Genomic DNA, 23,891 nt, shown 5'->3' with positions numbered 1-23,891 from the left:
ATGTTTAGGTCTAAGCATTTTCTTGGTGAATTTAAATTAGTTCATTAACTGGGGTCTTTGATATTCCTAAACGATAAGGTAATATTTAATTAAAAGAAATTATGAGACATTCAATGTCTCTTCACAAATTTGGACAGTTTTTAAATATTTCTTGTTGCTTAGTTCTCTCAAAGACATTATTGGTGAAGCAAAAACATGTGTGTGATAAACACTTTGGTGTAAAGTGGCGTCACTTCATACATAGACTTCAATGTATTCTGCAGCGCTGACGCGAGTCATGTGAAAGACCCTTAATGTGTATAAATATCACTCACTTTTGCACATTAATCATTGCTCTTCACCATCACAAAAGTGACCGATTATGGTGTCAAAATGCAAATTTCTCCAAAAGGTGAGGAGTTTGGATCCCTGAAATTATTATTATTTATATTTTTTTCCCATGCATTTATTTATTTTGTGGAATTTGATAATTTTCCACGGCACACCTGACAATCTTTCACAGCACACTAGTGTGCTGTGGCACAGTGGTTGGGAAACACTGCCTTAGGGAACTCTAAATGTGGGAAAAGGTGTGTTCATATTGTGGAATGTGACTTGTTTTCAAAGGTCATAATACACTTAAGAGCTTTTTGTCTGAGATTCACAACCACATAGTGATAAATTGTGTTAAAGTGATTTTTTTCATGAAAGCTGCATTAATCTAGATATTTATTTACCTTTGGCGAAAAGGTTAAAAATAATTTAATGTTAGAAACTATATGCACAGTTTGGAAATAGTTTTGAAATAATAAAAAAAGCTTATTATGGCAAAATGTGGTTCTGACCCAATCACAACTAATTTCACACACTCAAGACAGCAGAAACCAATGTTCACTGCACCACCCTTATTTCTAGAAAGTCTTGCATATTGTAACACTAGTTCTTTCTGTCATCTCATCCAGAGTAAGCCTTGGTCAGTTAAGCTGGATATGTTCTACTTAGCTCAAAACTATTCTGGTGTATACAAAATACTTTTCATTTCCCAGTCTTGCATTGAGCATCCCTTCTGTGTTCTGTATTCAATCTCAGTGATTCAAAATCAGTTAAAATTGCATAACATACTGTATGTATGGCAGGGACAAGCACATTTCACATTGCATTACCTTAAAGGCACTCCTTTCTCAAAAATTTAACTCCCCCCATCATTTGCTGGGTTCTTAGTGCATGACAGCTTCCGAAAACTGAGGTCAGACATTGTGTATATATAATCAGAGCCCAACAAGGATTCAGCTTTGGAAGAAGTTCAGGAGCAACTGGTACAGATTGAAAAGAAAGTACAGTCAGAAATAAGAGGGTAAGAAAAATCTTGAATTCATCTATTTTCTTGTTTTTATCCATCCACATATAATGTGATATTATGTTGTATTATAAATAATTTTCTGTGTTAAGTTTTGAATTTCCTAAAACAATATTGTTTAATAAAATACTAGTTTGTTTCTTCCTCTGCCATTACATGTCTAATTCTTGTTTCAGTTTAGTTCTTGCAGATGAATAAAAAAATAAACTTGTATGAATTTGTACAGAAAGTCATAATTTGACAGTTTTTTCTGACAACATAGCATCTACATCAGGGGTCTTCAACCATTTTCAGGCCAAGGATGCTTGGTGGGTATTGTATAAAATTAAGTGTTGCCTTTTATGCTTATAATAACGTGTATGGTGACATATTAATGTATGTAGCCTACATACTTTATGATAATAATATACTGTAATAATATTATTAAAATAATATTTTTATATTATTTAATAGCATAATAAAATAACCATTAAATGATGTACAGCAGAGATATGCCATCTTTTTGACATGAAGTGCCCTTTAAAAAAATTCTTATCACTGCGCCACACCCCTTCCAAAAAGACAGATAGATCTCAAGTGAAAAATATAGATAGTTAGACAGACAGACAGACCCTCTCCATGCAGAATAAAACAGGCTAGCCTACTGAGTCGCTAATGTTAGTGATATTTTTTTCTACATGTGTTTAAAATTTCTTTAGGAGTTCTTTAGGAGGCCATTTCTTTAGGACTAAATCAAAAAAATGAGAAAATTAATTAGAAAAATATATATACTGAGTGCACCTTTAAATATGTTGATTTGAGAGTCACCGTACTGTGTGTGTGGAGTGTCAACACAGCCGCTTTATTATTATAAAAAAAATTTTAATGGCAGGGTTTTAACAAAAAAATCATACATTAAAAAGTGCAAGTTTACAGACTTAGATTGAATAATGTACATTAGAAAAGAAAAGAAAAAATAAAGAAAGGCACCAGGTATAAAATATGTACGTTCAGAATGTATGCAGCTGCTTTCGCGAGGGTTCACACACACAAAGTGACCTCATCGCAGCTGTTGCCTAGCCTTCGCGGGGTCGTGCACATACTGATTTTTGTAAAAAAACAAAACATGCCAATGTTTGTAACTTTTTACGCGGTGCGTGCACAGTGCTCCAATTCCCATTGAACAAATTCTAGTAAAGCGGCAGACCAGATGTGCCTGTGCAAGACTACTGTAAATAATGTTGAAAGGAAAATGTTTTCACAGTGAAATTACCTACTGCAGCTCCTCAGTTCTTGTTTACTGACAGTGCTCGCTGAGCTTGATTACGTTTTTGGTGGGCGCATAAAACACTAAATGCTTTTCTCTCAGCTCGCAATCGTTCTTAAAGCCGAAGCCGCAACCCTGTCCTCCAGCCATACACCTGCAGCTCCTGAGGGATTGCACAGAGTAGTTGAGGATGATTTGTCACCTCCTCGGGCCTTGCATTTCTCCTCTACTCCATCCAAAGTGGCTTCTCCTGCCAAGTATGGCAGTGATGATCTGCACGCAGTGCTCAGGATATGATCACATTCTGCGGAGTTTATGATTAGAGGGGTGTGTGACAAATCACAACTTTCTCTTCAAGGTAGGAAGCGGAAGCCATGTAACAATCAAACGCAAGTTTTATTTTTACATACACTTTTCAGTGTCACACATAAAGGTGTGTTTTTTAGCACCACATAAATACACTCAAAGATTTGCTTTTCAGCAGTCCCTTCAGCATAGACTGAAGGTGTCCATCCTTAATTCTCGGCCACCCCCTACTCACCACATACCCCCATCGCCAAACTCCGGCCTGTCACTTTCTCCTGGGGTCACAACTCCCCGTTTCCGGGGGAACAGGAACAGGATGAGCGGAAGGAGAGGGGGAGGGAAGAGAGAGAGTGAGAGAGAGAAGAGGGCACGCCGGCCCCCGAATACGCCATCAAACGGTCCTCACCCAGCTAGACTGCCTCCGTCAGTTGACGCCAGGCGATGGCACTGGACCCGCTCAGCTGTCCCTTTCGGTAGCCTGCTGACGAACTGCTCCAGTACCACCTGATCGGGTATCTCCTTGGTGTCGCAATCTTCAGCCAGCAGGACTCTGTGACAGCAAATTTCTTCTCCAAATCCCGGGTTTCGGCACCATTTTGACAGATCTCTGGCTCGGTTGGGAAGGAGGAAGCGGGAGCTGGGTAAACAATCACGTAAGACTTTTATTCTTCACATATACTTTTTAGTGTCACATATAACGGTGTGCTTTTCAGCACCACATAAATACACTCAAAGTTTTGCTTTTCAGCAGTCCCTTCAACATAGACACATACAGCTCTGCGCGTCTCTCTCCGCGTCTCTCTCCAACTGCGGCTCTGGCTGCGGCTTTATTTCTCTCCCGGCTGATTGAGATAATTCACCCCAGGTGTCCATCCTTACCACTCGGCCACGCCCTGCTCGCACAGGGTGCTATGTCACAAACATTATCCCTGCCGAATTGATCGTGTTCATTGTGAGCATGTGATACTCAAATGCATTGCTCTCAGCTTGTTTCTGAGGAAGCTGACGCTGTTCCCCTCTCCTCATTTTATCTAACGAGGACGGGATATAGAGCGCAGAGAATATGAGGGTGATTTTTCTGGCTTGAGCCAAAATAGCCTCTGAGATGGCAAGACTTGACATTTTTTCACTTAGGCCTTACAAAAAAAAGTGCACCTCAGATTTTCACGGCTGGTGCCGTTCTTTTCAGAGCTGCAAAAACAGCTTATTATGACTTGACGTTCTCCTTATTCAGTGAGAGTTCAGGTCTCTGATGGTGTCACCTTGTGGTGCTTATTAAACATGCTTCTCGTTTCCCCCGCCATTGTGAGCCGTGAACAGAATGTACCATTTCCTCTGTAATGCAGGACGGTCTGCCAAGAGACTGTCAATGTCGCAACACAGAGATTTTAGGTGCCTCCATATCACTTAGTAGCCATCTCGCTTTCCCCGCTGCTGTCGCAAGCCAGGAATGAGGTTCTGCTACATGATCGAGCACGACTACGCTCTGCAGTTCACGAGGTGGCCCCTTCGTTTCGACTGCTTTACTTACACCAACATAACGGAGCGGGACGCACCGGTTCTCCACTCAGAGATATGAAGTTTCCTCATGAAGGATGTGATAGAGACGATATACATGCACAATGCTCACAGTGGTTTCTACAGCCACCATTTCCTAGTTGCCAAAAAGGGCAGCGGATTACATCCCATTTTGGATTTGAGACACTTGAACCAGACACTTTAGAAGCTTCTGTTTACGATGGTGAGAAGCACAATTTGGCATTTAGAGATTTCATGTCTGGCCCCTGAACTGTGCCCGTCTGACCCAGAAGTGTTGTCGCAGCCTGTGCACAACACCATATAAGAGGCTAGAGCCCCTTCAACAAGGCGATTATACACCTTAAAATGGTGAGTTTTTGCTGACTGGTGTTCCTGTCGAGGTGAGGACCCTGTAAAGTGCACTGTGCAACCTATACTTTCTGCAGGAGCGCTTGGACGCTGGTCTCACCCCATCTACGCTTAAAGTGTTTGTTGTTGCCATAGTGACTGGACACGTCCCCTTGGGCTGTTTGTCAGTAGGCAGACATCCTTTGATTGTGAAATTTTTGCATGGCACAAGGTGGCTGAGAATGTCTCGCCTCGTCACTGTTCTGGTTTGGGACTTAGCGCTTGTGTACAAAGCACTCACGGGTCAACCGTCCAAGCCATTAGATGTGTGAGCTTACACGTACTCTCATTTAAGAACAGGGGCGGACTGAACATCAGGAGAACCGGGACTTCTCCCGGTGGGCCGGCCACGAAACGGGGTCGGATGGGCTGTGATAAGCTGAAATGGGCTGCCGCGTTATGCAGAACGGGCCACAAAACTGTGCCGCGATATGCCAAAAAGGACAGCGGAGCACAAAGCGTTATCTGCCAATGAAAAATTGCATTGATTTTAAACAGTTTAGAGTTTATTTATCCTGCGAACATCCCCAAATCATCAGTATTCTGACACTCGTTCCCTCCTTTCAGTGAACAAGGGTTACAGTCTTAACCTTATCATTTTGTGTTTCCTCACAATACATTTACCATGGTTTTACTACAGTAACCATATTTTAACCATGATATTCAGAGTTAAATCATAGTGATAATTAGGGATGCACCCAAAGCCGAATACCTTATTCGGAAAGGCACGAATAATGACTTCAAAATGAATAACTAATTCATCCGAATAATATAAAAAACATTCGTATGACTGATTATCCAAAAGGCACAAGGTTAAAGCAACATTTTAAATAAACATACAAAATTACAAAGAATTTATGAATCTGTGCAGCCAGTATTTCTAATATGTAAACTTTACGAATGAAAATGTGCACGTTGTGATTTCAAATTGGATGGGTACGGTCTCGACTCCGTTTGCAGTCTCTGTTAATTGTGTGCGTATGGAGCTTATCAAGTGTAACATTAAGATACGACATCATATACACTTTTCACTTCTCGAAATGTCTATGTTAATCTACAGTATTACACGATTCACACATGATTCCCATGTATTCATGTATAGCCTAAACCTGAGCGCGATGTTAAATTCCTGACCTGAAGTGATGATTTCACACCGGAGCTCATCTATCCGTCTTTAAATGTTGATCACATTCATATCCACATCAGCGATTAAGGAAATTATCTGGTTAAGACTTTATTCAGAAAAAAAGTTAAAATGCTCTATAAAGATTTAAATTCTCCATAGAGTATTCATCTATTAGGAATATTCCTCCTTATGTAAAACGAAGAAACTGAAACATGTTCCATCTTTTTTCTTATTATTATTTAAACTGTGCTATGCCAGGTAAGGCACAATATAAATTTTACTATTATTATTATTTAACTAAATAATGGTGTCTTACCGTAAATCCCTGATAGATTTATGGGACTTTCACCTGTTTGAAGGCTATTTAGATTTTATTTTCGTTTCTTGTAATGTCTGAATTTGTATTTATTATTCATTGCAAAATGTGTGCTTGACATTTCACATTTTGCTAGATACCTCCTGCCTCCAGAATAAAGTTTTACATGCATAGACAAATGAAAATTCTGTTTCATGCAGATATTAATATCAGAAATACCAGGAGAAATCACAACATATTCCACAGTTTATGTAGCCTACAAATTCAGCTTCATTTGATTAGAAAAAAAAGAATAAAATAATATTTTTTTAATAATAGTTGTATAATAATAATGATGATGATGATGATGATGATAATAATAATAATAATAATAATTATTATTATTATTAAGCTAATATTAAGAAAAGGCATATGTTATTAATTGAAACTATAAATGTAAGAGTAAAATTTTAAAATGGGCATTTCATTTAGTTTTGACACACTTCCGGTTTAAGCCCCGCCCACACCCTTGGTTTTACCCTGTCCTCTAAGAGACTCAGTACTGCTTTCCATTCAGTTAATAACTAAATAAAACAGAATGCTCAAATATGAGGACAGATTTCAACATGTCGATGGACTTTTAACCAAAAAATAAAATAATAAATAAATAATACATACTCCTCTCTCTGCGAGGGAGTGATTAATACTAATGCCAATGGTGGATCAAACAATAATTTGCAGACCACCGCGGACCCCTTGGGGTCACAGACCCACTGTTGAAGACCCTTGATATACATAATTATTAATAAGTAAATGAAATATTTTAAGTTAACAAAACAATCTCTCCATTACTCAGCTGCTACCAGATATCCTTAGAGATAGTTCAATCAGTAATGAAAATCCTTTCATTGGTTACTCTCCTCATGTTGGTCCAAAACTGTATAACTTGATTTATTTTGTGGAACACAAAAAGATGTTAAGCAGAATGACAGCCTCAGTCACCTTTCACTTTTATTGTATGGGGAAAAAAAAGATGCAATGAAAGTGAATGGTGACTGGGGCTAACATTCTCACAACTCTTTTTGTGTTCCACATAATAACGAAAGTCATATGGGGTTGGAACAACATGAGGGTGAGAGTTTCATCCTTTTAACTATGTAGTAGAGTTGCTGTCTGCTCAGCCATGCATTACTTAAGAGAAACTTTTGACACTTAATTCAGATGATCATGAAGGTGAGAGTCGTGGCCCTGATGGCATTTCTGGTGTCCCGGGCTCAGGCATTCATGTCAGTTGGGGGTAGCGGAAACACTCATGTGACCATTACTGATAGTGCTGTAATGGCAAAGATCTATGAGGTGTGTGAAGCAGTGGCTGAAACTGATGGAAGAGAATTCAAACCAACAGTAAGTATGTTTGTGTACATGTACATCTTGTGCTTTTGTTTGTCAACACGTATTGATTGCAACAAGTGGTGGACTTCAGATAGTAATCATTAAGTTGAAGAAATATTTAATCCAGAAAATAAAGAGAGAATTCTGTCATCATTTGCTCACAGTCATGTCGTTCCTAACCAAAATGCTTTCTTTCTTTATTGGAACACAAAAGGAGACATTTTGAAGGTTGTTTATGCTGTTCTTTTCCATATAATGAAAGCATATAGTGACAAGGGACATCAAGAAGAAAAATTTGAAAACAAAATGATAAAAGTAAGATAAAAGTGGACTATATGTCCCATGTAGTTCAAGCCATTACAGAAGTCATACGAAAGCTTTGTGTAAGGAACAAACCAAAATCTTAAGTTGTTATTCAATAAAAACTTGGAATTTAGTGCATAAAATGAAGAGAAATTATGACAATGATTGCATCAAAATTGTTTTCATTGACCAGCTGTGGATTATAAAATAGTCTCATTTTGCTTTGAGCATAGTTCAGCCAAACCTGTCAGTCACAGGACAGAGTCATAAGAGACTTGATTTCTGTCGTAATTTGATGTGTAGTTACTGCATGTTGCCATTGCTGGGCAGTATTCCTTTAATAATAATAAAAAAACTTTCACACAGGGTTCATCAGCAGAAGAGCTGCTGAGTGCCTGCCTGGGTATGGCCACAGGTGAGGTTTCAGGTTCCAAGTTTCGTACGGCTCTGAATCAGATCTACATGCAGAACAGCTATGTGGACCGTGACTTGATGGGCAGTGCACCACACCACTTCAATAACGAGGCCTTTGATGAGGGACGCAACCTCATCACTCAGGGGACAGCAGCCATTAAAGCTAATGTCCACACTAACAACCTTCAATCTGCCCGAGACACATTGGGGCGAGTGTGTCACACACTGCAGGTGAGGAAGAAAAGACCTATTTACTATGTGCTTTTATTAAACATATAATAATTATGGAAAAGGTTGCATTGAACTAGGTGAAACAGGGCATGTAACTAAATCTAAATCTAAGTATTCATTATGAATCTTTATTTATTTATTTATTTTTCAGGATTTTTATAGCCACAGTAACTGGGTTGAACTAGGTAACAAAAGTCCATATGTCAACCTCATCAGACCAGATCTCACCATTGAGAACATTGCAGGTACATACGGGTGTGGGTGTGATTATGAGAAAGAGTCAAATACGGAAAAGAATTAAGATTATGCCATTCCGTAGGCTTTTATTGTTAACATGTCCAGTGTAATAGCTCAATCTAAAATCAATCTTTAAAATGATAACTAGAGATAAGAGAACAGATGGTTCATAACTGATAAGATGAGAGTAAATATCATATAGTATCAGATAAATCATCCTGAAAGTGGCCCTAAACAGAAGCAAATCACTGTATTGAGGGCATATCTGTGATTGCATGTGTTTTAACGGATGATGTGTGAAGAGTTTAAATGGGCTCCCTTTCAATTCATGAGTTAAAATTTGAAATAAATTAGTCACGCCCCAAAAGAAGTTAAATTAGAATTTGTATTGGAATGACAGAAATGACAGTAGTTTACTGAATTCAAAGAAATTCAACACAGTCATACAAAAATTTGGTGGCAAAACATAATTAAATAATTTCTAATTGATCGAAATTAAGAATATAATTACTATTTATATGCCTATTTATTAGATATGTTGAATACATTTACTGGACATTTAGAATATTTTTTTTCCTATACTGATTAGACATATATTTATCTAAACTAAGTTCTTTCAAACAGTTAACACGACCATCCAAAAAATATTTTTAGCACGATATAGCACCACAAAGTACACTATTTTCAGCCAACTTTATACAAATTTATTTTGACATCCCAATTTCTGAATTATTCTGGGAAATTAAGTGTTATTCTACCATGGTCCATAAAATAAATTAATTTATTAATCATTATGAAATTGATTACATTTCAGGTGGCATTTCAAAAATGTCATATTATCTAAAGTTTCTGAAAATAATATATATGTTTAGTTTATGATAAAATGCTTATGGATAATTTATACTCAAAAATGAAATTAGTATTAAATTACCATTGCAACAGTTTCTTTGAATTTCAAACCATTTTAACTCGACTTCCATTAATTCAATTTGGATTCCTGATTGCTACCTCAATTCAAATTTATTTAAAATTCATTAACTAAATTGTAATTTGAATTGATAATAACCCTGATGTGAATATATGTATATGTGTTTGCATGCAGATGTTACAATGCCAACATGCAGTGACTGTGCCACTGGCAAATGTCCAAACCCGCTTCTGCCTGCCATTCTGAACGGGAAGTATCTCACTTCGGGATACATGGACTTGTTCTCCTCTGACAAACCTCAGGGTGAGGAAACAGTACATATATTTACACCAAAAGACATGCTTGAGCACACACAGCATTCTGTTCTTGAATAATACCGACGTTATACTATCATTACATCTCTCTGGCAAAGGTAAATGTAGCCATGGTGGGGATACTGATCTCAGCAGTAGCCAGAATCCTCGTGGTGGGATCAATAAAGATGAGCGCCTTCCCTATAATGCTCATCTACACAATACTGCTGCAAACCTGGCATCTGAGGCCACCATGGACCTGCTAGAAGATATCCGTGGTGCCATAGGAAACAAGGACTACCTTCGGTATGAGAGGAGATTCCTTATACACCTTTGTACTACAAAAATAATTTTCTTAATTAGTATTTTTCTTGTTCGCCAGCAAAAAAAAAATCATCCTTAAAACAAGATAAATTAACTTGAGAAGCAAAACAACATTAAATATTAAGTCTTGTTTTCAGAGGAATCTAGAAAAAAAAAATGGTGAGGTTAATGCTTAAAACAAGAAAAAACAGATTGGTAACGGAATAAGAAAAATACACTTGTTTCACTTTGAATTAAGGTTATTTATCCTTACCCATTAGAAAATCTTTTTTCTTGTTTTGAACATAAACCTTACTAAAATGATTACTAAAAAAAATTATTATTATTATTTTTTTTTTTTAAGTGTATGCAAACTGAATAAAAGTTTGAAGGTTTCCTACTGTATTTGTTTGTGAGGACACATAAATATGTTCTCTTTGTAGCATTCCGTATTTGTAAGCCACTGAAACCGTCTGCTAAAAGAATAAATGTAAAGTAATGTAAAAGTCTTAATATGTTACAATTATTGCATTTAAATTGAAGCATTTATCAACAACATATTCCCTGTCTCTGTCAGGCTGATGGGTATCGCACGATCTGCAGTGCTGGTCTTTGTCATTGACACTACAGGCAGTATGTCACAAGACATCGCAGAGGCCAAAAGAGTCGCTTACAACATCATCGACAGTAAGAATGGAACTCAAGATGAACCATCTCAATATATTCTGGTGCCGTTTAATGATCCAGGTGAGTCCAAAAACATTTCCTGAAACATACTTTTTGTCTTATTAGTTTCAATGAAGCAAAAGTAATCAGACATAGCCCAAATAAAATTTAATCTGTATAAATATGTAGATTTTGGACCATTAATACGGACCACAGACCCAGATGTGATGAAATCTGAGATCTCCAAGCTCAGCGCTGCAGGGGGTGGGGACATCCCAGAAATGTGCCTGTCAGGACTTCAGGTACTGTTTTGTTTGGGACTCAAGTTGTTCCAAACCCATATGATATTCTGTCTTATGTGGAACACAAAAGCAGATGTTTTAATGTGCAGTTCCTTACTTTAAAACTTAAAAAAGGACCCAAGAGTATCAGAAAAGCAGTCTATGTGGTTTGCGCATAATATTACAAGTCTTCCGAAGGCATACGATGAGAAACTGCCCAAAATGTAAGTGGATATCTTTGCATCTGTTGCGCAGGTGCACGCATAAATGTAAGAACTTGAGTTGTTTTTACATGCGAACAACTGTGAAAGAACTTCTCCCATGGGGCTCATGAACATGCAACGGATCTCAAGATTTTATTATTTATGAGAAATTATTTACATTTCGGGAAAATAACATAAGGTGGTAGATCAGTATAAAATGGAAACTCTTAACTCTGTCTATTCATTACAATACTAGAGTACATTTTTCCAGTGTACCCAATCTTTCTCTTTCTCTCCTCCTTTCTGACATTCTGTCTCTCTCACAGTTGGCTCTGACAGGTGCTCCCTCCTCCTCACAAATATATGTGTTCACAGATGCCCCAGCTAAGGATATGTTCCTTGAGAATACCATCACTGCCCTTATCCGCAGCACCAAGTCAACGGTAAAAATCTTTGTTTCAGAACAAAAAATGGAATTTGTACAACTATCAAAATTTCCATTGTATGCCTTCTCTTTTCAGGTGTCTTTCTTCATGACAGCACCAATGAGGAAGAGAAGGGAGCTGCCACGCTCACAGTTTCAAGTGTATTATGACATGGCTTTGGCCTCTGGGGGTCAAGCCATTGAAGTCTCAAAGTCCCACCTCTCTCAAGCCACTGACATCATTGTTGACACCTCTACTTCTGCCCTGGTATGATGTCTCATACTCAATATGAAATTCTAAAAGCGTTTATTGACGTATACTGACACCTAGTGGGGCGGATGCAGCATCATGCAGGAATAGTTTACTGTACCAATGCCATTGTAGAAATTTGCTATTAGCAGTCAACCATGATTAATTTGTGCTGAAGTGTCCGATAATAAGGAAATGACCGAGTAGTAGTTGGCTGGTCGTGTGATCTCAACATGGCGGCCCACAAGAGGCAGCCCAGCACAGTGTAAAATAAATATTTACAGTATTAGGCTACTGATATGACTTGAGTCTTCATCTCATGTGAGTGTACATTTCTTAAAAGTACTATACATCTCTTTAGGTGTAAAACTTTTTTAATGAGAAAAAAATTACTGAATGCACCTTTGAGTAAAACTAAAGTTTTTCTGGCATATGAAATGCACAAATCTGTTTTTCATGAATGTATGCACACTTTCTTCTTCTGTCAGGTAACTATTTTGCAGTGTTCCAGGAATTCAGGTCTTGTGGAGAGTTTTCCCTTTCTGCTGGATAAATCTGTGTCCAATACTACCATCTACATCACAGGGAGTGACCTAATATTTACCCTACACAGCCCTACAGGTAAAATCAGAGGCCATTTTAGAATGTACAAATGAGATCTGATTGTATTATACTCAACTGTACTTATTCAGTTATTATTTGTGCACGACATCAAAGCAAAACATCAAAGTAAAATCATTACATCCCTCTTCTTAAATATGGACTTACATAAAGTGCTTGCTTACAGGTGTGTCTCAAGCTAACACGGTTGCCAGTGGACCTCTGGGAATAATTCAGAAAGTGGGAAACCTGCAACGAATCCAACTGAAAGGAACGGACATGGGCCTGTGGAATATTGACATGAAGTCAACAGGGTCCTACACCATAAAAGTAATTGGTGAGTCAACATGTACTGATCTGATGAACCAATCCAAAACCAAGCTATGGGGGTGTTTACACTTCTTCTCTTTACATTTACAAGAGCAGTTATAATCAGACTACTACGGGTTTTGTGTAGTCGAGCTACAATCTTCATTTGGCTGTCCAAGTATACTATATATGTCACAATGCGTAATAGAATATTTGAATAAAGAATGACAGCTGAGCAAGTGAAGCTCCTCCAAATCTCCAACGGTTGGCACACGACTGGATTGTTGCTGCTCCTTCCATACCTTACATCTTTTTTTGGCCTTTAATAGCTTGATTTGCGGTGATTCCATTGTACACTGAACTGTTTGGGGCTTCGAATTAAGGCTTCTAGCTCTTTGGTGACTTTTTAAAAGGTTTGCAGTTCCTTGTTTTTCATCTATCCATGTTGCGCATCACCTGTCTCTTTCGGTGTACCCGCACAATGCCGAGGCCAATAATGGTCCGATTAATGTGTTAAAATGCTGGACGAAGCTGAGCTACAGTCGCATTTTCTTGGTCTATTGGTCTGATTTCACAAAAATAGGACCGATACGATTTCAACTACATTAAGGCTTTTACATGACATCAGAATACCAAAGTTTGGGATCCTTGCAATCCACACATGAACCAGCAATCATGGATTGATCAACTGCGAAAGTTAAGGTGGATGTGGCATGGGGGGGGGGGGCGTGGTCATGTGTCTGTCTGCGGGGGAGGGAGAGCAGTAAGTCTCGTCACCTGGGTTGTGATTAACACCTGTCTCTCATTATAGTGATGGCAGAGTGAGACCTGAAAAAGCACGCCAGAGCATCAGTGTGGGGGAGAGACAGCAAAGAGAGTTGTGGCTGCATGTGCCCGCCTGACTAACAAAGACTCATTTGTGTGTAATTGGCCACTAAGTGCCCTTTTGTTGTTAAAGTTTTTGTGTGATGCTGAAGAGTAATAAAATACTCATGCTGACAGTTCATTGCCTCCTGACTCCTCTACTGCCCACAAACTTAAACCTATCACAGTGGTGCCGAAAACCCGGCTTTGGAGGATTATGCCATTGTGGAGTCTTCACCGCTGGGCGAAGTTTTCAAGTCCCTCGCCAGCATCCAGGAAAACCAGCATTGAGTCCTGATGAAGTTACGCCTAGAGCAGGAACAGCATTTTCCAAGTCCTGCTCCAGGCACAAGCAGAGGACCAGCAGGTGTTCCAGAGCCTGATCGCCAGTCAGGGGGCTGGTGCTGCGACCTCCCCGGAGCCCACCCCACCTGTGACCCTGATGAAAATGGGGTCAAATGATGATCCGGAGGCCTTCCTCAACCTTTTGGAGAAGACAGCCGAGGTATTGAAGTGGCCTCCTGACTAGTGGGCAGCCCGCTTATTGCCCTTACTCTCAGGGGAGGTGCAGTTAGCGGCACCGCAACTTCCTGCCGCCAGCCTCCTGAACTACCAACATCTGAAGAAAGTCATCCAGCAATGGGTTAGCTGTAGCCCCGAGCAGAGTCAACAACACTTCAGATCCCTGAGCTTTGGGAGGCATGGCCGCCTATTGCTCAACAGCTCCGGGATGCCTACCAGAGTTGGTTGCTGGCTGAGGGAACATGTGGCGCCATGGACATCATCGATCTGGTGGTACTGGAGCAGTTCGTCTCCCAACTTCCCCAAGCAATGTCTGAGTGGGTCCAGTGCCACTTCAGGGGACCCCTCCCCTTGTCTATCCTTCCTACTCCCCCTGTCTCCCTACGCTCTCCTCCCCAGGTTGGTGAGACCGCCCCCATGAGTGTGGAAGGAAAACCTGGGCTGGTCTATCGGAGCTGTGGGGAAGCCAGGCACTGCCAGGATCGATATCCGGTGATGGAGGTGTGGACACTGATCCAGATCCCTCACACTCCGCAGGCCACCACTGATCAGGCAGGGGCGTATTGGATAATGGTGAGAGTAAAAGGGGATACACATCAAGCTTTAGTGGATTCGGTTTGTTCCCAAACCCCTATCCACCAATGCTTGGTGCAAGGTGGGGCATTGGGTAAGAATAAATGGGTGAGGGTGAGGTGTGTGCTTGGTGACATTCACAGGTATCCGGTGGTTTCCACTGAGATACGAGGGGACCATTGAGGGGAAAAAGGAGTCGAGGCTGCAGTTAATTCCCAACTCACCCATCCACTAATTCTGGGAACCAATTGGCCTTTAAAAATTGGTGTTTAAAAATGTATTGAGGGTAATGTTTGTGGATGGGTCCTGTAAAGTGGTGTCACGGTGTGTGACGTGCGAGGTGATGGCTGGAGAAGCGGTTCCAGGGCCATCGACGTCTGCTCCGCATCATGATGACATGGATGAGGGAATTCCCATACTCAGGGGCTTCCCTTAGGGGGATTTTCCTCTGGAGCAGTCGCGTGACGAGTCCCTCAAGCACGCTTTTGACCAAGTGAAAGTAACTGATGGTCAACAGCTCCAGCCTAATATTGTGCTCACATATCCATACTTTTCCATTATTAAGAATGGTTGTATCGAGTGATGCAGGACACTCAGACCAAAGAAAATACAACTCAGCTGTTAGTACCAAAGAGCCATTGGGAAACACTCTTCCAGGTGGCTCACCATAACCCAATGGCTGGTCACCTAGATCATGAAAAGACTTTATAAATTATATAAAGGCCCATTTTGTTTGGCCGGACATTCACGGAGACATACGCAAATGGTGTGCGGTGTGCCGTGAATGTCAGCTGGTGAATTCACTAGCCACCACAAAAGTGCCATTGCGCCCTCTACCGCTGATCGAAGTCCCCTTCGAGAGAATTGGCATGGACCTCGTCGGGCCATTAGAGCGGACTGCATGTGGCCATCACTTTGTATTAATTCTGGTGAACTATGCAATGCGATATCTGGAAGCAGTGCCTCTACGCAACATCTCGGCACATAGTGTTGTTGAGGCACTCTTCAAAATTATCTCCCGAGTGGGGATTCCTAAGGAAATCCTCACTGACCAAGGCACGACATTCATGTCATGTACACTTCATGAACTATATGAATTGTTAGGCATTAAATCGATTCGGACCAGCGTTTACCACCTGCAAACCGACGGGTTGGTCGAACGATTTAATAAGACCTTGAAAAACATGATTCGTAAGTTTGTGCACAAAGATGTTAAAAATTGGGATAAGTGGCTCGAACCCCTGTTGTTTGCAGTACGAGAGGTCCCGCAAGCCTACACAGGGTTTTCCTCATTCGAGCTACTGTATGGTCATCAGCCTCGTGGTGTGCTCGACATCATACAGGAAGCTTGGGATGAAGGACCTTTGAATAGTAAGAACCAAATTCAATACGTTCTTGACCTTAGAGCAAAACTCCACACTTTGGGGCAGGTAAAACAGGAGAATTTGCTCCAAACGCAAGAACATCAATGCTGACTGTACGACAGGGGCACTTGACTACATGAATTCGCACAGGGAGATAGAGTGCTTGTATTGCTGTCCACTTCGAGCTCCAAATTACTCACCAAGTGGCAAGGACCCTTTGAGGTCACACGAGTTGGAGATCTCGATTACAAGGTTAAGCAAACGAATAGGGGAGGGGCACATCAAATCTACCACCTCAACCTCTTCAAAACACGGAGGGAGGCAGTGCCTGTAGCCTTGGTGACGGTTGTTCTGGAGAGGGTGGAGCTCAGGCCGGAGGTGACTCCCAATCCAAATTCATTCACCCTGGTCGCTTGTGGTCCCTCTCTCTGTCGCAGTTTACAGACATTGCCCGGTTGCAAGAGGAATTCGCAGACGTGTTCTCACCCCTTCCCAGTCACACAAACCTCGTAGAGCACCATATCAAGACCACCCCGGTGGTGGTGGTTCGTAGCTGCCCCTATCATCTTCCTGAACACAAGAAAAAGGTTGTTCAGGAAGAATTAGAGGCAATGCTTGAGATAATACAAGAGTCGCACAGTGATTGGGCCAGCCCAGTGGTTCTGGTTCCTAAGAGCGACGGGCCGGTCTGGTTCTGTGTGGACTACTGGAAAGTGAACGCGGTGTCCAAATTTGATGCTTAACCAATGCCGTGAATTGACGAGTTACTCGATCGGTTGGGCATGGCTCAATTTTACTCAATGATGGACTTGACAAAGGGTTATTGGCAAATGCCTTTTTCCACTCCGTTTGGATTACACCATTTCGTGACCAATTTGTGGCCCCAAACAAACGTTGGTTTGTTCAGGCCCCGGCCACATTTCAGCGCCTCATGGACAAGAGCCTCAGACCGCATACGGCATATTCTGCTGCATATCTAGATGACATTATTATTTATAATAATGACTGGCGGCGGTATATGCAACATCTGTGGGCTGTCCTGAGAGCGCTGCAACAGGCGGGACTCACGGCCAACCCGAAGAAATGTGCAATTGGGTGGGTGGAAGTTAGGTATCTGGGGTTCCACTTGGGTCACGGGCAGGTGCATCCACAGGTTGATAAAACTGCAGTGATCGCAGCCTGCCCAACGCCCAAGACCAAAAAGGAAGTAAGGCAGTTTCTGGGGCTGGCTGGCTACTACCGGAGGTTTGTGCCTAGCTATTCTGATGTCACCAGCCCACTGACTGACCTTACTAAAAAGGGGGCCCCCGATCCGGTCCAGTGGACAGAGCCGTGCCGACAGGCTTTCCTTAAGGTAAAGTCTGCACTTTGTGGGGGGCCTCTTTTACATGCTCCTGACTTCACTCCCCTTTATTTTGCAGACAGATTCATCTGACAGGGGGCTGGGGGCGGTGCTCTCGTAGGAGGTGGGAGGGGAGGAACGGCCGGTGCTGTTTATTAGTAGCAAGCTCTCCTTCAGGGAGACAAAGTACAATACCATCGAGAAGGAGTGTCTTGCAATTAAGCGGGCTGTTCTTACCACCCGCTACTACCTGCTGGGGCAGGTCTTCACCCTCTGTTCTGATCATGCTCCTCTGCTCCACCGCATGAAGGATACTAATGTGCTCTTCATCCCTTTAAGTTCGAGGTGATACACAGACCGGGGGCGCAGATTGTTGTGGCTGACATTCTCTCCAGAAATGGGGGGGGGGGGGGGATTTGGCTGGCCGGATGTTTCCCTGGCCTGAGTCGGTGGTGGGGGTATGTGGCATGGGAGAGCACGGCCATGTGTCTGGAGATGGAGAGCGGTAAGACTAGCCACCTGGGTTGTGATTACTCGAACACCTGTCTCTCATTATAGTGATTGCAGAGGGCAACCTGATAAGGCACGCCAGAGCATCAGTGTGGGGGATAAACAGCAGAGAAAGTTGTGGCTGCATGTGCCCACCTGAATAACAAAGACTCGTTTGTGTGTATTTGGCCACTAAGTGCCCTTTTTTGTTAATGTTTTTGTGTGACGCTGAAGAGTAATAAAATGCTCATGCTGACAGTTCGTTGCGTCCTGGCGACTCCATTGCCCACGAACTTAAACCTATCACGGTGGAGTATTAACAAAATGAAAGGTGTTGCATTCTGAAGTGTCTGTAAAAGGCAATAAAGAGGTTTTGTTTCTTTTGTGTTTGATTTACCATGTGTTTTATTTTTAGGTCAGAGTGCAATTTCATTCATCTATGACTTTGTAGAGGAATTCAAAGGACCACATCCTGGATATGCTGTCATTGATGGATGCCCACCAGCAGGTTTGAACCATTGTAGAGTTTAACTATGAAATCATTTTTAAATTAAGCTCGAAACATATTCAATGTTAGCACACGAACTCAGACTTCTCTAGGTTCACTATGCAAGCTTGATTTAATGCGTTGTTACGTTCTGAAATGTGTTAGACTGGAATTCATGAGTCAATGCAAGTATGCATTGCATTCTCAATGTTGCCACAAGGGGTGCGGTAAAGTTGACATTGGTGTGAACTGTCTGCTTTTACAGTGAGTTTTCTCTTTCGAGTCAACCACTGTCATGGCAGAGCAACAGTTTGAAGAGAACATTTTTTATTTAGTCAGTATATTTAGTCAATATATTTATTGCAACTAATCTGAATAATAACACATCTGTTTTTATGGCATACACTTTTTGAGATAACTCTATTGCCCCCATGAGTATTGAGGTTATCACCACATTAACGCAAGATCACACATTAGTGTGTTCAACCAGGCGTTGGCAATGCGTGTGCCAAGTGCTTGTGTCTGTGTTTGCGTACTTGCGTAAATTATGTTTCTAGCCTTAATGAGATTTTCTCTCACACAATAGTTTTGAATTATACGTATAGAGGGAGTTTGTCAGTTCATTCTTTGTTCTTTATTTAGGATTACCAGCTAAGCTGTTGCTAATGCTGACTGGAGAGAAAGGTCCAGAGGTTCTGGAGGTGCAGGAAGTTGCTCTCATGGATGTGTCAAGGCTCAGAGTGTCTAAAGGAACCATAGAGAAAATGGGTAATGGATATTTCCTAGTTACTGTGAAGGAAGTACCAGAGGGAGAGTTTGTGGTGTGGCTGAAGGGAAAAGACACAACCTCCTCTAGCCTTTTCCAGAGGCAGAGCACCACACAGATGTCTCAGTCCAAAGTCAACATTAAGGTACAAACTGTATTCTTTGTTGGCACATTAATCTTTGAATCTTACAGAACTTCTCAAGAAATGTCCAGGTCACATTTTACCCCAAAACCAAAAGAGAAAACGAAATTAAGAAATCATATTTTGCATAAAGAAAATGTAGTCTGCTAATAGGACCCTTAGAATTTTTTGCGTGTTTATTTTTTGTTCTTTTGAATTTTGTGGTAAAATGTAACCTGGCCATCTCTTTGTCAGCCTTCTATTGCAATTAAATGTCTTATTGTCTTTTCTTTTATCTGTTTTACCACAGGCAATGGTAGGAAGCTCCATGCAACCAGGAAAAGAATTTAAACAAAATTTTATTGTAACAACCAATGGAACTGGTGGTGCCTACACAATTCATGCAAGGAACGACAAAAGCATCCCTATGAACTATCCATCAACGTAAATGACCTGTTAAAACTGTCAAATCTTTGACACCACTTTTCTTATCAAGAACAAAAAATGTGAGTGCCACACTTGTGTTTCTGTGTCAACACAGGCTCACCCTTGTAAGCGGAGGAAGTGCTCAAGGGACAGTGTCTCTAACTCCTCCTGCTAACACTGTTTCAGGCACAGACGTTACTCTCACTATGGAGGCAGAGGGCCCTGGAGGAAGTGACTCAAATTATGTTGTGCTTCGCCTTTCGGTCCTCTCTAAGGTAAAATCAAATGATTTCAAACAGACTGAAGCATTCTGCTGTTGTGAAGTTGAACTTTCTTTGGGACAAAATGTGGCCGTAGATAAAGATATTTAAAAAGAGGGGCATATTTCTGTTTGCGATGCTATTTTTCATGCAATTTCTTAGAGTTATAGAATCAATTCCTAAAAAAAATGTAGGACTTTATTTATTTTTATTTTTTTAGCATTTTATATGTAGTGTAGCAAATTCATCTTGAGGCCCCCTAGTGGGTCCTGGCCCCCTGGTTGAGAACCACTGACATAGAGTAACATCTAAGCCAGAAGTTCAGTGATTGGGCACAGTATGTTGTACTGGAGGTGTGCAATAAATTAAATTAATTAAATTATTTGCCAACTAAAGCCTTCATCAGCCAAATAAAGCCCGGTTCACACTGTATGATTTTCGCTACGATTCAGCCATCTGAGACAAATTTCATCTTAGGGCAAAATCGTCGTTCTTACATTGTTTAGTGTAACATGCTCACAAATGGCCAATTAATTGCCCTTGCGATTATCTTTAACCTCCAATGAAATTCTGACACGGTCAGAAATATTGGGTTGAAGTCCTGCAGTGTGACTACTCTTACGACGCTCGATTAATAAAGAACCAATAGAAACACAACATCTGATGACTGATACTAGCTTGTCTATGTGATATGCCAACACGAATATGGTGTTGGCTAGCGTTATCTTCACATTATGATTATATTATCGCGTTTGCATTATAGAATGCGCATTCCATGGCGTCCTCTTTTACCCAGCAATGACTCCAGATTCTCCATCTTTTTCTTTTCTTTCAATCTTAAGTCATAAAAGATCTATTTCATACAGTCTGACATAGAAGACAGTTGATGTCGCACAATGTGTCTTGGCATCTTTACTGGGGTCATATCGTAGTCTGATGCTGCAAATGTAAAGGATAGAAAAAAACTGTGTGAACCAGGCTTTACAAAGGAGAATGCATCTGTGTGCACTTCCGCAGTTAATTTAGCATGGACTTCAATGACTTTTAGTCATAAATCTTACAGTTCATACAAAATCATTTTGTTTAAATATTGGCCACCAATTTTTCTCAGTTTACTAATTTAACCCATGAATTACACTACACATAGATATCTAATACTGGCATTATATTCAGCTGTTTATCCAGAGGATAACTGGCCCCCTCAGTGACATTTAAGGCATAATCTACAATCACGTTTTTCATCAAACCGCACAATGATGACTTTAAGACATTTCAGATATTAAGCATATAGCATAATTTTCTGTAAAACTGCTTTGAAATGATGTGTATTGTAAAAAGTGCTATACAAAGAAAAATGACTTGATAATAGTAGGCAAAAAACATTTATATACTGAACTCTTGGTATATGCTAGACTAATTAAGAGCAGAGTTCACAGAGAATCCAGTGAAAGACAGATACATTATTCTTCAGTAAGTGGTTGTTTTACCTCTCCCTTTACTGTTCCATTCAGGTGACAGACTTCACACCTCCAAAATGCAAAATTTTCGGTGTTCAGGGCAGTTGCTCCTCCTCCTCTTGCAGCTCGTCAAACTGGGAACTGTCTGTCAACATCACAGATGGTAATGGCACAGGTATCAATAGCATTACCATCCAGCAAGGCAGTGGAAACCTCACTCAGAAAGAAGTGGTAAACACCAGTGTAACCGTGGTCATGGGTCAATATGAGGCCTCATGTTGCTCACCTTCTGTGACTTTATCTGCAGTTGACAAGGTGGGGAATGTGGGCAGATGCATTTACAGCATGAAGACCAGTGCAGGCTCTCCGCTCGTCAGCATGTCCCTCTCTCTGTGGGCATGTCTGTTTATATCCGCCATGAGTTTGCTACGTGATGTCTTCTCTCTTTGATGGTAGAGAGCTCTTCCAACCAAATTCAAAAGTATCCTATCCATTGCTTAATCTTGCACTCTCTTAAACCCTCTACGAACTGTGAAATAATAGAAAGTGAGAAACCGTGCTGCTTATTCAGAACCCATATTCAGAGAGTTTTATGTGGACACATGTGACAGGCAGAAAATTAATTGTGAGTCATGGAAGTATTGTTTGTTAACATGGATTTGATTAAATGATTTTTATTTAACATACTATCCTTGACAAAGGACTGTATTATTCATTTCCAATACATTTTATATACAGTACACAGATAGTTGGAGTGCCATGTTTCATACTATTCTTTTTAAATAAAATGTTTGGATTATCAAAATACAAAGGCATTGTAGGAATGGAAATTAACAAAGAAATTCATTCCTGAATTAAGACTCTTATTCCTTTGTGAAAACAGACCACCTCTTTCATTCCAATACTTACAAAGGGTGCTGGTAATGATCTATCAGCCTGTTGGCTGAGGTGTCTTGTGTATTGAGACTCTTTCATATACATATTTCATACATCCAATTTGAAATTATTTTCTTTAAATTGTAACCATCTGATGTAACCTTTTAAGACATTACTGTTATTAAACATTTTCAACTTAATCTGTCTAGTTTCTAGCACTGTGTAAACTATATACTTTCAAGTGCTCCATATTGCTTAACAATAAGGTCATAGTTCGGTTCTAAACAATGCTCTCCCACGTTATTAGCTATTCTAACTGCACTTATTTCCATCGTTGGTATAAGTAGCAGAAGGTGGTAATAGACAAGAAATGCACAGTTTTATTCCATCTTACTGTTAACATTTCTTCTGTCACCTCAGCATTCTTACATCTCGAACCACTGTAGTTCAAAAAAAAAAAAAGAAAAACACCTTACAGCATGTTACAAATACAAAATACAAATGAATGTGTTTGCTTATATACAATTTTACTATTTTCCCTGCCCAGATAGAGAAATATATAAAATAGTTTATACGTTCAGGCAAGCTTAATATCAGTGCTGTCTCATTAATATCTGCAATGACTTCTACTGTAAATACACACTGAAAAAACATATTTTTTGGTAGCTCAAATGTACCATACAACATTTATTTTTTTAATTAAACCTTAAAGAAAAATTATACTGTAGGCCTATAGAGCATTTTTGGTATGCACTATGCATTATGGTCACATACTAAAATGCGTTAGCTTATATAGTGGTTTTATGTGCTTTGGATGAGGTGGTACATGTCATCAGAGGAAAATGCAATCTATAAGACAATCTAAAGCAGCTTTTCAAATGTTCAAATATTAGCTGTATTATTAAAATATTTTTTCCATTAAAGCTTGAAGTCTTTTTTTAAAACTGGGCTTTGCTTTACCACAAACGTTTGGTTGCTTCAAGGCAAGGCAAGGCAAGTTTATTTATATAGCACATTTCATATGCAATGGCAATTCAAAGTGCTTTACATATACATTTGAAAGAAAATACAAGATACATAAAAAAAAATAATAAAAAAAATTAGAACATGAAATAAGAATAAAAAGTAATACGCACATGAGAAAAAGTTATATAAAAATAAAATAAAAAGAAGAAAATAAAATAGCATAAAAATCAGGAGAACAGCTACTAAGAGCACGACTTCAGCGAACTGAAAAAGCAGAGAACATGAAATGATCCAAATCATTATTGAATT

At 40.2% G+C, this 23,891-nt stretch overlaps 1 protein-coding gene across 2 annotated transcripts; it reads left to right on the top strand.

Moving 5' to 3' along the window:
• Window positions 1-1,202: 1,202 nt before the first annotated feature.
• On the top strand, window positions 1,203-23,485 carry LOC127443417 (von Willebrand factor A domain-containing protein 7-like). 2 transcript variants are annotated; one of them, XM_051702012.1, is made up of 18 exons: window positions 1,291-1,333; window positions 1,599-1,644; window positions 7,457-7,639; window positions 8,297-8,575; window positions 8,727-8,820; window positions 9,915-10,043; window positions 10,153-10,339; window positions 10,914-11,083; window positions 11,192-11,304; window positions 11,813-11,929; window positions 12,008-12,178; window positions 12,649-12,781; window positions 12,948-13,097; window positions 18,639-18,731; window positions 19,353-19,621; window positions 19,908-20,041; window positions 20,139-20,298; window positions 21,795-23,485. In XM_051702012.1, exons 3-18 carry the CDS (start codon window positions 7,457-7,459, stop codon window positions 22,188-22,190), a joined length of 2,778 nt encoding a protein of 925 aa, XP_051557972.1. In that variant the 5' UTR covers window positions 1,291-1,333; window positions 1,599-1,644; the 3' UTR covers window positions 22,191-23,485. The 2 variants fall into 2 exon arrangements, with proteins under 2 accessions (XP_051557973.1, XP_051557972.1); XM_051702013.1 differs by lacking the exon at window positions 1,599-1,644 and having other exon boundaries at window positions 1,203-1,333.
• The last annotated feature ends 406 nt before the right edge of the window (window positions 23,486-23,891 follow it).

The sequence above is a fragment of the Myxocyprinus asiaticus genome, chromosome 7 (assembly GCF_019703515.2).
Source record: "Myxocyprinus asiaticus isolate MX2 ecotype Aquarium Trade chromosome 7, UBuf_Myxa_2, whole genome shotgun sequence".
NCBI classification, from domain to species: domain Eukaryota; kingdom Metazoa; phylum Chordata; class Actinopteri; order Cypriniformes; family Catostomidae; genus Myxocyprinus; species Myxocyprinus asiaticus.
This window is presented reverse-complemented; position numbering and strand designations above follow the sequence as displayed.

Bases quoted from the DNA above. Each gene is read 5' to 3' on its own strand.
- LOC127443417 (XM_051702013.1), top strand. From the start codon at position 7,457: ATGATCATGAAGGTGAGAGTCGTGGCCCTGATGGCATTTCTGGTGTCC. The intron at 11,305-11,812 runs GTACTGTTTTGT...TCTCTCTCACAG, and splicing joins TGTGCCTGTCAGGACTTCAG to TTGGCTCTGACAGGTGCTCC. The intron at 12,782-12,947 runs GTAAAATCAGAG...GCTTGCTTACAG, and splicing joins TACCCTACACAGCCCTACAG to GTGTGTCTCAAGCTAACACG.